At 39.5% G+C, this 13,189-nt stretch overlaps 1 protein-coding gene across 1 annotated transcript; it reads right to left on the minus strand.

The window, feature by feature from the left end:
• Window positions 1-510: 510 nt before the first annotated feature.
• Window positions 511-2,585, minus strand: htr1b (5-hydroxytryptamine (serotonin) receptor 1B). The gene has a single exon (XM_007252195.4). It carries the CDS (start codon window positions 2,003-2,005, stop codon window positions 866-868), a length of 1,140 nt encoding a protein of 379 aa, XP_007252257.2. The 5' UTR covers window positions 2,006-2,585; the 3' UTR covers window positions 511-865.
• Window positions 2,586-13,189: the final 10,604 nt, after the last annotated feature.

Here is a 13,189-nt window from a genome sequence, read left to right on the forward strand (position 1 = left end):
GTTTCATTGATTTTACCAAATTAAAAACCTCTGGAATATAATCAAAAGGAAGATGGATGATCACAAGCCATCAAATCAAGTTGAACTGCTTGAATTACTGCACAAAGAGTGGCATAAAGTTATCCAAAAGCAGTGTGTATGACTGGTGGAGGAGAACATGCCAAGATGCATGAAAACTGTGATTTAAAACCAGTGTTACTTCACCAAATATTGATTTCTGAACTCTTAAAACGTTATGAATATGAATTTGCTTTCTTTGCATTATTTGAGGTCTGAAATCTCTGCTATTTCCTATTTTCTGCAAATAAATGCTCTAAATTACCATATTTGTATTAGGAATTTGGAATAAATGTTGTCTGTAGTTTATAGAATAAAAAACAATGTTCATTTTATTAAAAAAAATAGCAAAATCAGAGAAACTGATTCAGAAACTTTTTTCCAGAGCTGTTTTAAATAAAATTCTGAACAGGTCGTGTCATTGTGCTCATTTGCAGATCATCTGCACCACTAACTCAGTGACTCATTTATTTATTTCATGTTTTTTCTTAGTGTTTTTCATTCCATTTTGCTTGGCAGGAACATAACAGCCACGTTTACTTTGACATTTTATTGAAGGCAAATTTTAAACACAATGCAACACTGACACAATATTGCAACCACGTTTTTTTGAAGGCTACCGTTATAGGCGGGGGAGGACACTGGACACCATGGAAGTTGCAGTTGGTTACTTTTCTTTTTTCTTTATTTCTTTCTCAATTTAGACTCTTTTTTTAAATATATTATTTTAATCCTTCTGTAGAAGTGTGGCCCCTCACGCTCATCTCCTATTATTATTATTTTTATTTTTTTGCTGCTGCTGTATCTTTCAGGATGCGCAACATCTAAAGCTCACGAGCTTCTGAAAAGCCTTTTTGAAATCGTCGTTGGACATGGTGTAAATGATGGGGTTAATGAGGGAGTTGAGGTAGCCGAGCCATGTGAAAAAGTCAAAAAGCTCCGGGTGCAGACAGGACGGGCACAGGGGTACCAGGAGCGTGTAGATAAAGAAGGGCAACCAGCATATGATGTAGGCTCCTAGAATGATGCCCAGAGTCTTGGTGGCTTTCCTCTCGCGCGCGGCGGAGATGCGCTTTTTCTCGAGCAGAGAGTCGGTGACGGTCATGTGGACGTGGCCGTCGGGGTACGCGGCGCACTGCAGAGGGGCGGTGGAGGACGCGGAGCCCGGAGAGCTGGGGGCCAGGCGCGCCGCCGTCAGCCTCTTGCCCGGTGCCACCTTCTTGGGCGACTGCTTGAGGATGCGCCTCCGCGCCTCCACGTAGATCCTGCCGTAGAGCGCGACGAGCAGCAGCGTGGGCAAGTAGAAGGCGCCGAAGGTGGAGTAGATGGTGTAGAAGATGTGGTCCGAGTTGACGGCGCAGCTGGTCACCTCGCCCGCCTTCACCTGCCGCCAAAAGAACGGCGGCACCGAGATGGACACGGCGATGACCCATGCGGTGGCCACCATGCCCGCCGCGCGCCTGATCGTGCGCCGCTTGGCGTAGCCCACCGCGTCCGTGATGGCCCAGTAGCGGTCCAGGGCGATGACGCACAGGTGTAAGATCGACGCCGTGCAACAGGTGATGTCCGAGGACAGCCACACGTCGCACGCGACCTGGCCAAGTGACCAGCTGTGGGTGACCGTGTAGAGCGCGCTGATGGGCATCACCAGCACGGACACCAGCAAGTCGGTGACGGCCAGCGAGCCGATCAGAAAGTTGGCCGGCGTGTGGAGCTTCCTCGACCGGGAGATCGTGGCGATGACGAACGCGTTGGACAGCGCCGTGGCGAGCGTAAGGAGCCCGAGCGCGGAGGCGAGGGTCACCTGGAACGGGAGGCTCAGCTCCGCTTCCTTGTCCTTACCGCCGGGCGAGCTCGTCACGTTTATGCCGGAGCTCGTGGCGTTCATCGCGGGCTGGACACCACCGCCGCTCGCTTGGGTCGGTTTGAAGTGGCCGATGCGCTCCATGACGCGCGACGACGAGGGGTCACCGCGCGTTCCCCACTTCTCATATCAGCGTGCGGAGCTTCCCTTCTGGAACAACAAAGAGTTTTCTCCGCTTCATGGTCCGTCCTAGCTCCGAAAAAAAAAGAGTCAAAAGCATCCCAGGTGAGTCTTCTCCAGAACGTCGGGCTGATCTCCCGTTCTTTTCAGAAGCAGGAACATTGTTTTTTTGTTCATCCTGCTTTAATAAAGAAGAAGGGTGAAAGGTGAGAAAAGCTTTACCAGTGCGCAATAAAAAGAAAAGGTAGAAGAATTGCAGAACAACCAACCAAAAACCAAAAAAAAAAAAAAGGAAAAAAACAAACACGAAAAGTTGTGAAAGCAGAGTGTTCCAGCGTTCACACTCAAAACTGTTCCTGATCTGATCCGCATTCGGAAACACCGTTTTTACTCCAAGCCGCAAGTTTTCCGCTGGCAGCGCGGCTGCTCCTCCTGCCCTTTTATATAGCGGACCCGCGAGGAAAACTGGCGACTTTCATTATCATATTCTCAGAGAGGAAAAAGAGAGAGCGAGAGAGAGAGAGAGAGAGAGAGAGAGAGAGAGAGAGAGAGAATGAGAGAAAGAGAGAGAGAGAAACAGCAGCCAACCTGCTGGGTCATAGTGTCCCTCCCCTCCCCATCCCCATATAGATATATACAGCTCTGGAAAAAATAAGAGACCATATAAAAACGATGAGAATGCAACCAAGCCGAACTGCTTGAATTTCTGCACCAGTAGTGGCATAAAGTTATCCAAAAGCAGTGTGTAAGGCTGGTGGGGGAGAACATGCCAAGATGCATGAAAATTGTGATCAAAAACCAGGGTTATTCCACCAAATATTTTGATTTCTGAATTTTATGAATATGAACTTGTTTTCTTTGCATTATTTAAGGTCTGAAAGCTTTGCATCTGCATTTTTGTTATTTCAGCCATTTCTCATTTTCTGCAAATAAATGCTCTAAATTACAATATTTTCATTTGGAATTTGGAAGAAATGTTTGTCCGCAGTTTATAGAATAAAACTACAATGTTCTTTTTTGTCAAACATCTACCTATAAATAGCAAAATCAGAGAAACTGATTCAGAAACTGAAGTGCTCTCCTAATTTTCCAGAGCTGAATATATAAATATATATAGTTGAGAGTTTTAGAGTCTCCGTATTGTTACATTTTAAATTAAGAGTTCTATAACAATAAGGCCACTTCAACACAAAGAGAGGGGTTCATATCAATAGAAGACCCACAACAACAAGATTGAATTGTCCCTTTTTTGTAGAAGACTAAAAACTGAAATATTTTAAAGATAAGATTACTTTTTTATTTAATTTTTTTACAGTTTAAAAAATAAAAAAGAAAGATTTTGGCACCCTGCAGGGTCACTTCATTGTACACTGCATGCTTTTGGCAAATATCACACAAAAAGGTTCTAGTTTTGAGGGTAAAAAAAACAACTCCATGCAGAGATTTTTAATGGTGTTTAATTCTGAGAATATTAGTGTTGACCATTGCCAAATCATAAGCCTGTCTTCTGAGGTAAATTGTTCTCTGTGTTTATTTGAATATGGAAAAGTATCTTATATACTTTTTTTCAACTTCTTATAGATGGTGTGACATTTGGTAGTAGGTTCTGGTATTTAATTGAATCCACATTTCCTCTACCAGTAAACTGTATAACTAACTGGCTGCAACAAAAACAGAACACCTAATTGATCCACCTTCACTCTTAACAGTTGTAGATTTTATTAAATTGTTTTATGAAATTCTACACCCCTTTTCATTTTAACTTAATCAGTTCACATAACCCGCATCAGGTTCTGTGGGAAGACTGCAGGAAAGGTATTCTTCTGATGGATGACTCTACAATGAAGGTCATATTTGTGGATGTGCTGCTGCACAGTAGAACAGTTCACCACCAGTAAAGTCTGTGAAGTCTTTCTTATGGTCATTTGCAGTCAAACTGGGGATGTGATTTGTCTTTCTACCAATCCTACAAGCAGCTCTCCTGGAAGGTTTGCTTTGTCTTTAAGACCTCAACTTGACTTTTACATTCCTATATACTGCCATTTCTTAATTACATTCTGATCTGAAGAAAAAAAAACTACGGTATATGCATTCCTCTGTATAGTGCATATATTTTCTATTTTTTGATGGCTTTAAATTGTTATATAAAATATGATGCAAGAAGTGGAAAGCAGTTTTCTTCACAACCTGAGTAATCTGCCTGAACCCGTATGTTCCATTACTCAGAAACATATTTTCTGCAGAGTTGTCAGCCCTTTTAATCCAAATCAGTTTGCCTTTCATTATCTTGTCTTCTATTTTCCTAATTTGAATTTCATTTCACTTTCTTCATGCAATGCAGTGCTATAATATTTTGTCAAAGTCTGTTATTGAAATTTGTTCGGCATTTGGATGTGGAACAACACCACGACTGAACAAATTTGCCCTGGAATAGCAAGCAGATCAGCAGATGTTGAGGCGAGTGATACAAATTTACTACTATTTGTTCTAGCATTTTGAAGCTTCATTGGCTTGCATGCCAGATGCTCATTTCGAACGAGCAAACCTACTATACCTCTGCTAAAGCCATGGGATAGAAAGCCAAAAACCCATAAAACAATTCACTATAAAATGTTTTTGAAACTCTGGTTATACAATGTTAATAGATGTATCCTTAGTGTACCCGTGTGACAAAAGTTCGCAAATTCACTTTTTGCTATTTCCCACATTAATAGGTTGTACACTGGGGATTTTATCATTACAATCTACAGTTGCAAGAAAAAGTATGTGAACCCTTTGGGATTTTTTGGATCTCTGCATAAATTGGACATTGAATGTGTTCTGGACTTCATCTAGGTCACAACAATAGACAAACACAGTCTGCTTAAACTAATACCACAAATTACATTATATGTTTGCTTTTTTATTGAACACATGATAACATTCACAGTGCAGGGTGGAAAAAGCATGTGAACCCCGAGGCTAATGACTTTTCTAAGAGCTAATTGGAGCCAGGAGTTAGCCAACCTGGAGTCCAGTTAATGTGATAAAATTGGATGTGTTGGTTAAAGCTACCCTGTCCTATAAAAAAAACACACACACACACTAGTTTTGAGTCTTCTATTCTTAAGAAGCATTGCTTGATGTGAATCATGCCTCTTGGAGCCCCGACCTCATCCCCATTGAGATGCTGTGGCCTCATGACCTCAAGAGAGCGATTTACACCAGATATCTCAAGAATATTGCTGAACTGAAACAGTTTTGTGACGAGAAATGCTCCAAAATTCCTCCTGACCGTTATAAATGATTTCATATACCGCAAACAAACCAAATACGTACTATGGTAAATATTGTAAATAAGATATAATAATATTTACATATATATTTTTTAAATATATGTTTTGGAATATGATTTCATTTTAAAATATCATGGTACTACTCTACTACCACCACCATGTTTTAATATTTGAGTATTTAGCTTTAAGCAAATACTGAAGAACCCTGTTACCAGACAACAAAAAATAAAAAAAGAGGTTTAAACTGTTTTCTAAATTTCATCCCATTTTTCCACAATTTACAATCAATTTACTTCAGGACCTCACCTCATCACTAGTAATGTGCTAACACCAGGAGGGTGAAGACTAGCACATGCCTCCTCTGATACATGTGAAGTCAGCCACCACCTCTTTTGGAACTGCTGCTGATACAGCATTTCCAAGTAGCATAACAGCATACTCGGAGGAAAGCACAGCAACTCAGTTTTGATACATCAGCCCACAGATGCCTTGTGCTGAGCGACATCAACCTTTGGAGTGATGTGAGAAGAGAGTGCCATCTACCCACCCAGAGAGAGCAAAGCCAATTGTGCTCTCTCAGGGCTCTGGCAGCTGATGGCAAGCTACATGAACGGGATTCGAACCAGCGATCTCCCGATCTTATGGCAACCTTAGTCTGCTGTCCACTTGGAGCCCTTATAAAGGCTTCTTTTTTAAAAAATAATTTTATTTCTATTTTTTTTTACCTATTTTCTCCCTAATTTACAAGGCCAATTACCCAACCCACTCATTAAGACTCCCCTAGTGATGCCCCAACACCAGGAGGGTGAAAACTAGCATATGCCTCCTCCGATACATGTGAAGTCAGACACCACCTCTTTTCAAACTATTACTGATGTAGCACTGCCGAGTAAAAACACAGCACGCTCAGAGGAAACCGCAGCGACTCGGTTACAATACGATATTAGCCCACAGACGTTAAAGGTTTCCTTTGACAGAAATCTAACTAACTGTGTCTTTCAGAAGTGACCACCCTACGTCTGCATATGGATGCAATGCACATTAAATATAATGTTCTTTAAAACAAATACTTGCGCCCTTTAGCTGCAAAAAAAACATATATTCATATGGTTATGTCATTCAGTACATTTGTCAGTTATGCACTGTTCTGAGTCAGGTTTAGTCTGCGGTTAAAGGTGGGTCTGCCCAGACGTGTGTTAGGTGTCGTAATGTTAACTGCCTACTTCCACAGACTCCAAAGGCAACGCTGAATGCAAATGAAGCTCGCCATCTGGGCTGAGTGAACAGTTCTCTCTGGAGAGTGCCATGCAGGTCAGCGAGCAAGCTAAGCAGTCGGAGTCAGGCTCCTTCCAGTCACAATACTGTACATCATAGTCACTTAAGCCGCCCCTCCTTTCCCTGTAGAGCTGTTGGCTATAAATCTTCCCCAGAGTAATTTGTTTGCCAAACTACTGCGGGGTGTAATGGCATACTCAAAAGATTGAAATCACCACACAACCTGCAATCGCTGGAACACCTACAGGGTCTGAAGGAACTCCATGCATAAAGCAATGAGGTTTGTCAAAAGAGAAAAGAATGGTGGCTCTATATATTGCAGGGGCAGGGTCACAGAAGCAAAGAACTCCAAATTAAAATATATAATTTAAGACTCAGCCGAATGCACATTACCAGTTGAGTGATTTGCCGCTATTAGTTTGTCTGGCAGCAAATATAATAAAGATAAGTTGCTTTGTTTACTTAAGAAAATGACTTTGGGTAAAGAAATAGGGAATATGTCCCGCTTCATATTGGATTGTATGCAATGGTGCAGTTTTGTTGCTTATTTTAGCCACATTTTAGGACTGTTTAGTAGGACTTCAAGTCAGGTGGAGTAACATTTATGTGTACATTTGTATTGTTGTTTACAATCAGCTGTTGTAAATAATTTTTCCCAGGTGAGCAATCAAAATACAATAGTGGCTCACAACTCTATAAATGATCAATATATATATATATTTTTTATCCCATTTGCTCATCAATTTTTAAGGTCAATTACACAACCCATTCGATAGGACCCTCTCTATTACTAGTAATCCCCAAAACCAGTAGGGTGAAGACTAGCACATGGCTCCACTAATACATGTGAAGTCAGTCACCACCCCCTTTCGAACTGCTGCTGATGTAGCATTGGAAAGTGCAGCGACTCATTTTCGATACATCAGCTCACAGATGCCTTGTGCTGATCGACTCCAGAGCAAAGTCAATTGTGCTCTCTCAGGGCTCCTGAGAGGGCAGCTGATGGCAAGCTACATAAACAGGATTTGAACCAGTGATCTCGGACCACTCGTAGCCCCTAAATGACAACAAATGTAAAAGTACGAGCTCACCTCAAATGTAAACGTTAGAGTTCTCAGAGCCCTCAGAATTCTACCAATTAAGTGTGGGGCTACTTTGAACCTTTTAGGAGCATCGGCAAAAAGTGCTGTATTTCACACTTAATTTTTCCTTTAATCTTACATTATTCCATTGTCATGCAAAGGTGTACTGAAAAAGAGTGCAATACAATATTGATATATTGAAGTACTGGAAAATTTCCAATATCCGTTTTTCAATAATACAGTATCAGTTTTTGATACATTTGCTAAGTGTGAGAAGTAAAGTTGGGTGTCAGGTAGTGGGTCATTTTGTGCTGTGTTGAAACTCCCTACAACTAGGTAGAACCATCTTCAGAACTGTTGATTGTATGCACATCATGCTAACAGAAGTTACAGTATTGCAATGTCTTGCAATACATTAAATCATGACCCCTGCCAATACATGCTCTTGCCCTAGTACTGATACTATCATTAACATGCTTAAAAGTAGTGTAATAATAGTAATAGTAATGCTGAATCACTTACATCATACTGCATGTTGTCACTGTCCAATGAAAAACAAGTATCTCCACACAAACTGTCCTTTACAAAATTTCTTGATGAATGGACCAATAAAAATTCTCATGAAACAAATACATTTTTTACATTGACTTCCATTGAATGTGGAATGTGTTTTTTCTTTCTCCTGTAAAGTTTGAGGAGATACTTGTTTCTCATTGGACAGTAATGATATCAAAGTGTTGGTATATTAAGATGACAGAGAGAGAGAGAGATCTGAAGGTGTGAAGAGTAGATGCCAGAAAGGGATAGTAGACAATGTTCTAGAGCTAGTTACTATTGTTACAAGTGGTTAACTTGGAAAAAAAGAGTAAAGAGATGGAATTAGTTCTGTTGGATTTACAGAGTATAGAATATACACAAACATTATTACAAACAAGTGTGGCTAGCAACTCTGTGGTGTCAGACCTAAACGAAAAGAGCCAGAAGGCAACACAGACATGATCACTCTCTAAAATACTGTTTTACATTCACTAGTATCACTAGCAACACTAGCATCTCATTTATGGAATAAATTCTTATGTCTATGAATCCTCAGATCTGCAAGCTTTCCCATTATTTTGAAGGCAAAACAATGCAAAAGCCAAGCAAACTACACAAGGAACTTGCAGTTTTATTTGCAGCCCTCAGATGTCAAATTTCACATTTCCAGCAAAGCAAACCCTTATATTGATTTGGAATTGTCTAGACGCTGCCTCAGTGTATAGGATGAAATGCTAGCCATGTTCATATTGAAGTTTCCTGCAGTTAGTCTGTGTTGTCTAAGAGATTCACTTCATAGCACTAGAAAGTACATTGAAGGTGAGGCTGCCTTTGTCCAACTAGAGCTGAAACATGTCCCAGCGGTCCCACTACACAGACCCATAAATCCCCACCATCATTGCGAGTTAGTTTACTCAATAAAGCAGCCTATACCAGGAGCTTCATAAATCACGGGACAATATTAATTCTGCAGGCTTTAATGAGCACTGGAGCATGATGAATATGTCCTCTGCATAATATACAATTAAGTTTGTTCAGTTTGTCTTAATTGAGGCTGTTGTGCTGGCGTGGCGAACTGAGCCTAATAAGTGCTAAATACTGAGCAGCCTGCTCTCGGATTCCTGCCGGGATGATGACTTTTGAAGACTTTTCAGTCCTTTCTCCCTCCAGTAAGAGCTGCTTTGTTCTAAAGCTCTGAATAAGGTGGCTAGACAGGGAATCGTTTCTGACTGAACGTGTAATGCGACCCTACCGTAATTCTCATTAGGATATCTGAAATGTACAAATTGGATGATGAGGACGAGTTGTAAGCGCCATAGCTGTCTGACCTGAACATTTTCCAGAGAACTTAATCAAGCGGATAGGCTGTGTCGGAGCGACGGAGCGTGAATGTGTTTCTGATGCAGATTACTCAAATAGGCTGGACTTAGCATTCAGCTCTGAGAAAAATTAAGAGACCACTACAGTTTCTGAATCAGTTTTGCTGATTTTGCTATTTACAGGTATATGTTTGAATGAAATGAACACTGTTGTTTTATTCTATAAACTACAGACAACATTTCTCCCAAATTCCAAATTAAAATATTGTCATTTAAAGCATTTATTTGCAGAAAATTAGAAATGGATGAAATGACAAAAAAGATGCAGAGCTTTCAAACCTCAAATAATGGTTTTAAGAGCTCAGAAATCAATATTTGGTGGAATAACCCTGGTTTTTAATCACAGTTTTCATGCATCTTGGCATGTTCTCCTCCACCAGTTTTACACACTGATTTTGGATAACTTAACAGTGTAGCTTAGTTTAATGGCTTGTGATCACCCATCTTCTTCTTTATTTCCAGAGCTGTAACTCTAGCAGAAAAGAAGAAAGACTTAAAGCTTAAGAGAAAAGTAATTAAATTAATGTTTATTCATGCAGTTTTATGATTCAGACCTATTAAAATGTGTTACTCAAGCTATTAAAAATGGGTCTAGTACTTCCAGTGATTAATCTCACATTCAGGCTTTCCTCTTAGAGGTACTTTAACTGCATTGCACTACCTGTGAAAAGGTTCACTCAGGTCACTTTGTCTGAAGTGGCTTTTGACCAGAGACCACACATCGACACGAGTGACTTCCCAGTGCAAATAAAGCTCTATGAACCGTGCAGACATGCAAATAAGATGAATGTCAAAGAGAATGCAGAGGCACCACAGCATTTGCCAATTATTCAAGTTGACTGAACAGTTCATGTAAGTTGCAGCATTCATCTTTGCCTGGTTAATTACATACAGTGTTTATACATCTAATGAACGTAATGAATAATATATGGGGGGGAGCCAGAGCACCCATTTACCCATAAGGTGCTTAGCATTCAATGGAGCGAATGCTTATGATTACACCCTGTACTGTACAAAAGGCAGACACCAACATTTATTCATTTAATTCTGAATCAACTGACCTGTAAATACAAGCAATTCTTCCAAATCACAATTTTCTACTTTTTTTAATCTTGCCCATTCCTTACTCAAGTGGTTTTTTTTTAATGGCATTTTATCCTGAATTATTTGTACTGAATGACTGGAAATTACCCAAATAAAGAGTGCCTCTGATGTTTTTGTTCAAGGGATTTTTATCCATTATTTTTTTGGAGTCTTGCCTGCACTTCTGAATTGAAATGTATGTGCTTTTATTAACCAAATAAAAATCTATCAATGCTGTAAGGATTTTATTCTCAGTACTATGTATTAAAGCAAGCAATAGCAAAGTCTCAAAATCAGTGAAGTAAGACTTAAATCAAACAAAAATAATAGATTTTTCTGCTCAAATTTGGACACAAAAATCAGATTAAACCTTTTAAACCCTGCATCTATTACAATGGACATCATAATATTTTATTTAAAAAATTGTATTTTTGGATGTAACACCAACTGAGACCTGTTGTCTATCAGAATAGACCATGAATCAATCAATGAAAACATTTACAAGACACTAAAACAGTAGCTTAGCCCCGCCCACTTCACTGGGAAAAAAAAACACCAACTCAAACATTATGGGATGGCAGCACTAGAGCCAATGAGGCAATGTAAGGGCTAATTTTTACCATGTGATTTAACTTTTTTTTTTTTTTTTTAGCATGTTTATTGTACTGTTTTGGAATAGACTATTACTTTCAATACATTGCACATTAAACTCAATTAAGGGTTTAGTTAATGAAATGTCTATGTCTAAATTAAAAGTCTATGTATAGTCTAGTTTTATGTGCATTGCAGACAGAAAACAGCATTATTATACCTTTTTTTAATATAAAAAAAAATAATATAAAAATATCTGCAATATAACTCAGGTCTGAATTTTCCATTTTTCACTTCCAAAATTATACACCAATTTTGTTAAAATGTCTTAACATGCCTTATGGAGACTCTTAAATCTTCAACTTGCTAAACTGTTCACAACAACAGTAATTCTGACCAGGGTGCCCAAACTTTTGCATGACAACATTTTTCAAACTAAAGATCAGACATGGCTTGCCTAGAGTTTAACAACAACAAAAATGCAATCAAGATGCATCCCAATCTTCAATGCAATAAACAAAAGTAAGCAAAAGTATTTATTTAGATGATTTGCTTTACTTCGTTTTCACATGCATTCATAAAGGGGTTGCTGCAGTTTTATATAGAGTGATATTTAACATCTACCTCCACAGAGACCTCTGGGTTAGGAAAATAAACTGTCAATGAAAGTCTGATCCATCATGATCTAATCCTCTTCTGACCGAGAGTACTCTCCGCAGAATGAACGCAGCTCTGTGGGACGAGAGAGCTTTAACCGAGTTAACGGATCAAATGGAATTCTGAGCTGCTCCTCGCTCTAATGTTGTTCAGAGAATAGAATGAAATTATAAAGGATTAGCTAACTCTCTCAGAATGATAGCTCGGTTCCTGGCATTGGATATTGACAGACACTCTATAGGGTTGATTGTGCTGCTCTACAGGTGGGTGATATGATAATAAGGTATCGTTTTCACAATAAACGTGAATCTGCCATTTCTAAAAGAAGGAGGACAGGTGTGATTAGAGGTCTATCAAAGACAGGTGGAATCTGGTGATTGGTGAAGGTAAGGTGATGTAGAATTAGAGTCTTGTGGCAGAAATGAAGTTCTACTAAAGACTCCAATGCTCCGTCACCTAATAACCTATCCAATCAGCTGTTCCCTTCTGCATTTAAATAACGATCACTCATTCAGTAACTTTGCTGCTTTTCAGACGCTGATGGTCGTTCTTACCCTCCTCCTTCCCCACCGCCTTTAGGTTGGTCCCGTTTGGTTGCCGGGGGGCTGGCTCTGCCCTGTCTCCAATGTACAACAGGACTTTGCAGAGCCCAGATGTATCAAGTCCTGGGCCGATGACGGGGCCTACGCCAAAGACTCTACTAGACTAGAGACTGTTTCTATATAACCTCTTTATAATATGTATCTTTGTTTTGCTGAAAAAATGTTAAAACATTAAATAGTTCAACTAACAAAATTTCTTCTGGAGTCGTAATAGTAGAACTATGCTGAGCTTACGTTTCTGCGTCCACTGGGAAAACTGTATTGCGTGAATAGATCTGAAGCATTTATGAACTCGCATCTCGCTTTTAAACTTGTGTGTTTTTTTTAACTTGCCTCATGTTTCTGAAGTTACATTGCATTTGCGAACTTACATCACATTTATGAACTTGCTTCATGCTTCAGAACTGGTATTGTGTTTGTGGACTTCACATCACATTTGTTAAATGGAGCATGAGTCATCATTTGAATGGCTCTTTTTGAAGCTCATTTTTAATTTTTAGTGTGTTGGTCTTTCTCGGCCACTGTAATTATGCCATTTACACCACCAGCCACAATAGAGCATCAGATATTTAATCAATATGTAAATACAGCACATTATTTGTCCTTCTTATTCCATGTTTTTTTTTCTACATTGTAAATGAATAATGAAGTCATCCAGACTATGAAA

The sequence above is a fragment of the Astyanax mexicanus genome, chromosome 14 (assembly GCF_023375975.1).
Source record: "Astyanax mexicanus isolate ESR-SI-001 chromosome 14, AstMex3_surface, whole genome shotgun sequence".
Classification (NCBI taxonomy): Eukaryota; Metazoa; Chordata; class Actinopteri; order Characiformes; family Acestrorhamphidae; genus Astyanax; species Astyanax mexicanus.

What these genes read in the sequence shown, in the direction of transcription:
- htr1b (XM_007252195.4), bottom strand. Translation starts at nt 2,005, where the DNA reads ATGGAGCGCATCGGCCACTTCAAACCGACCCAAGCGAGCGGCGGTGGT.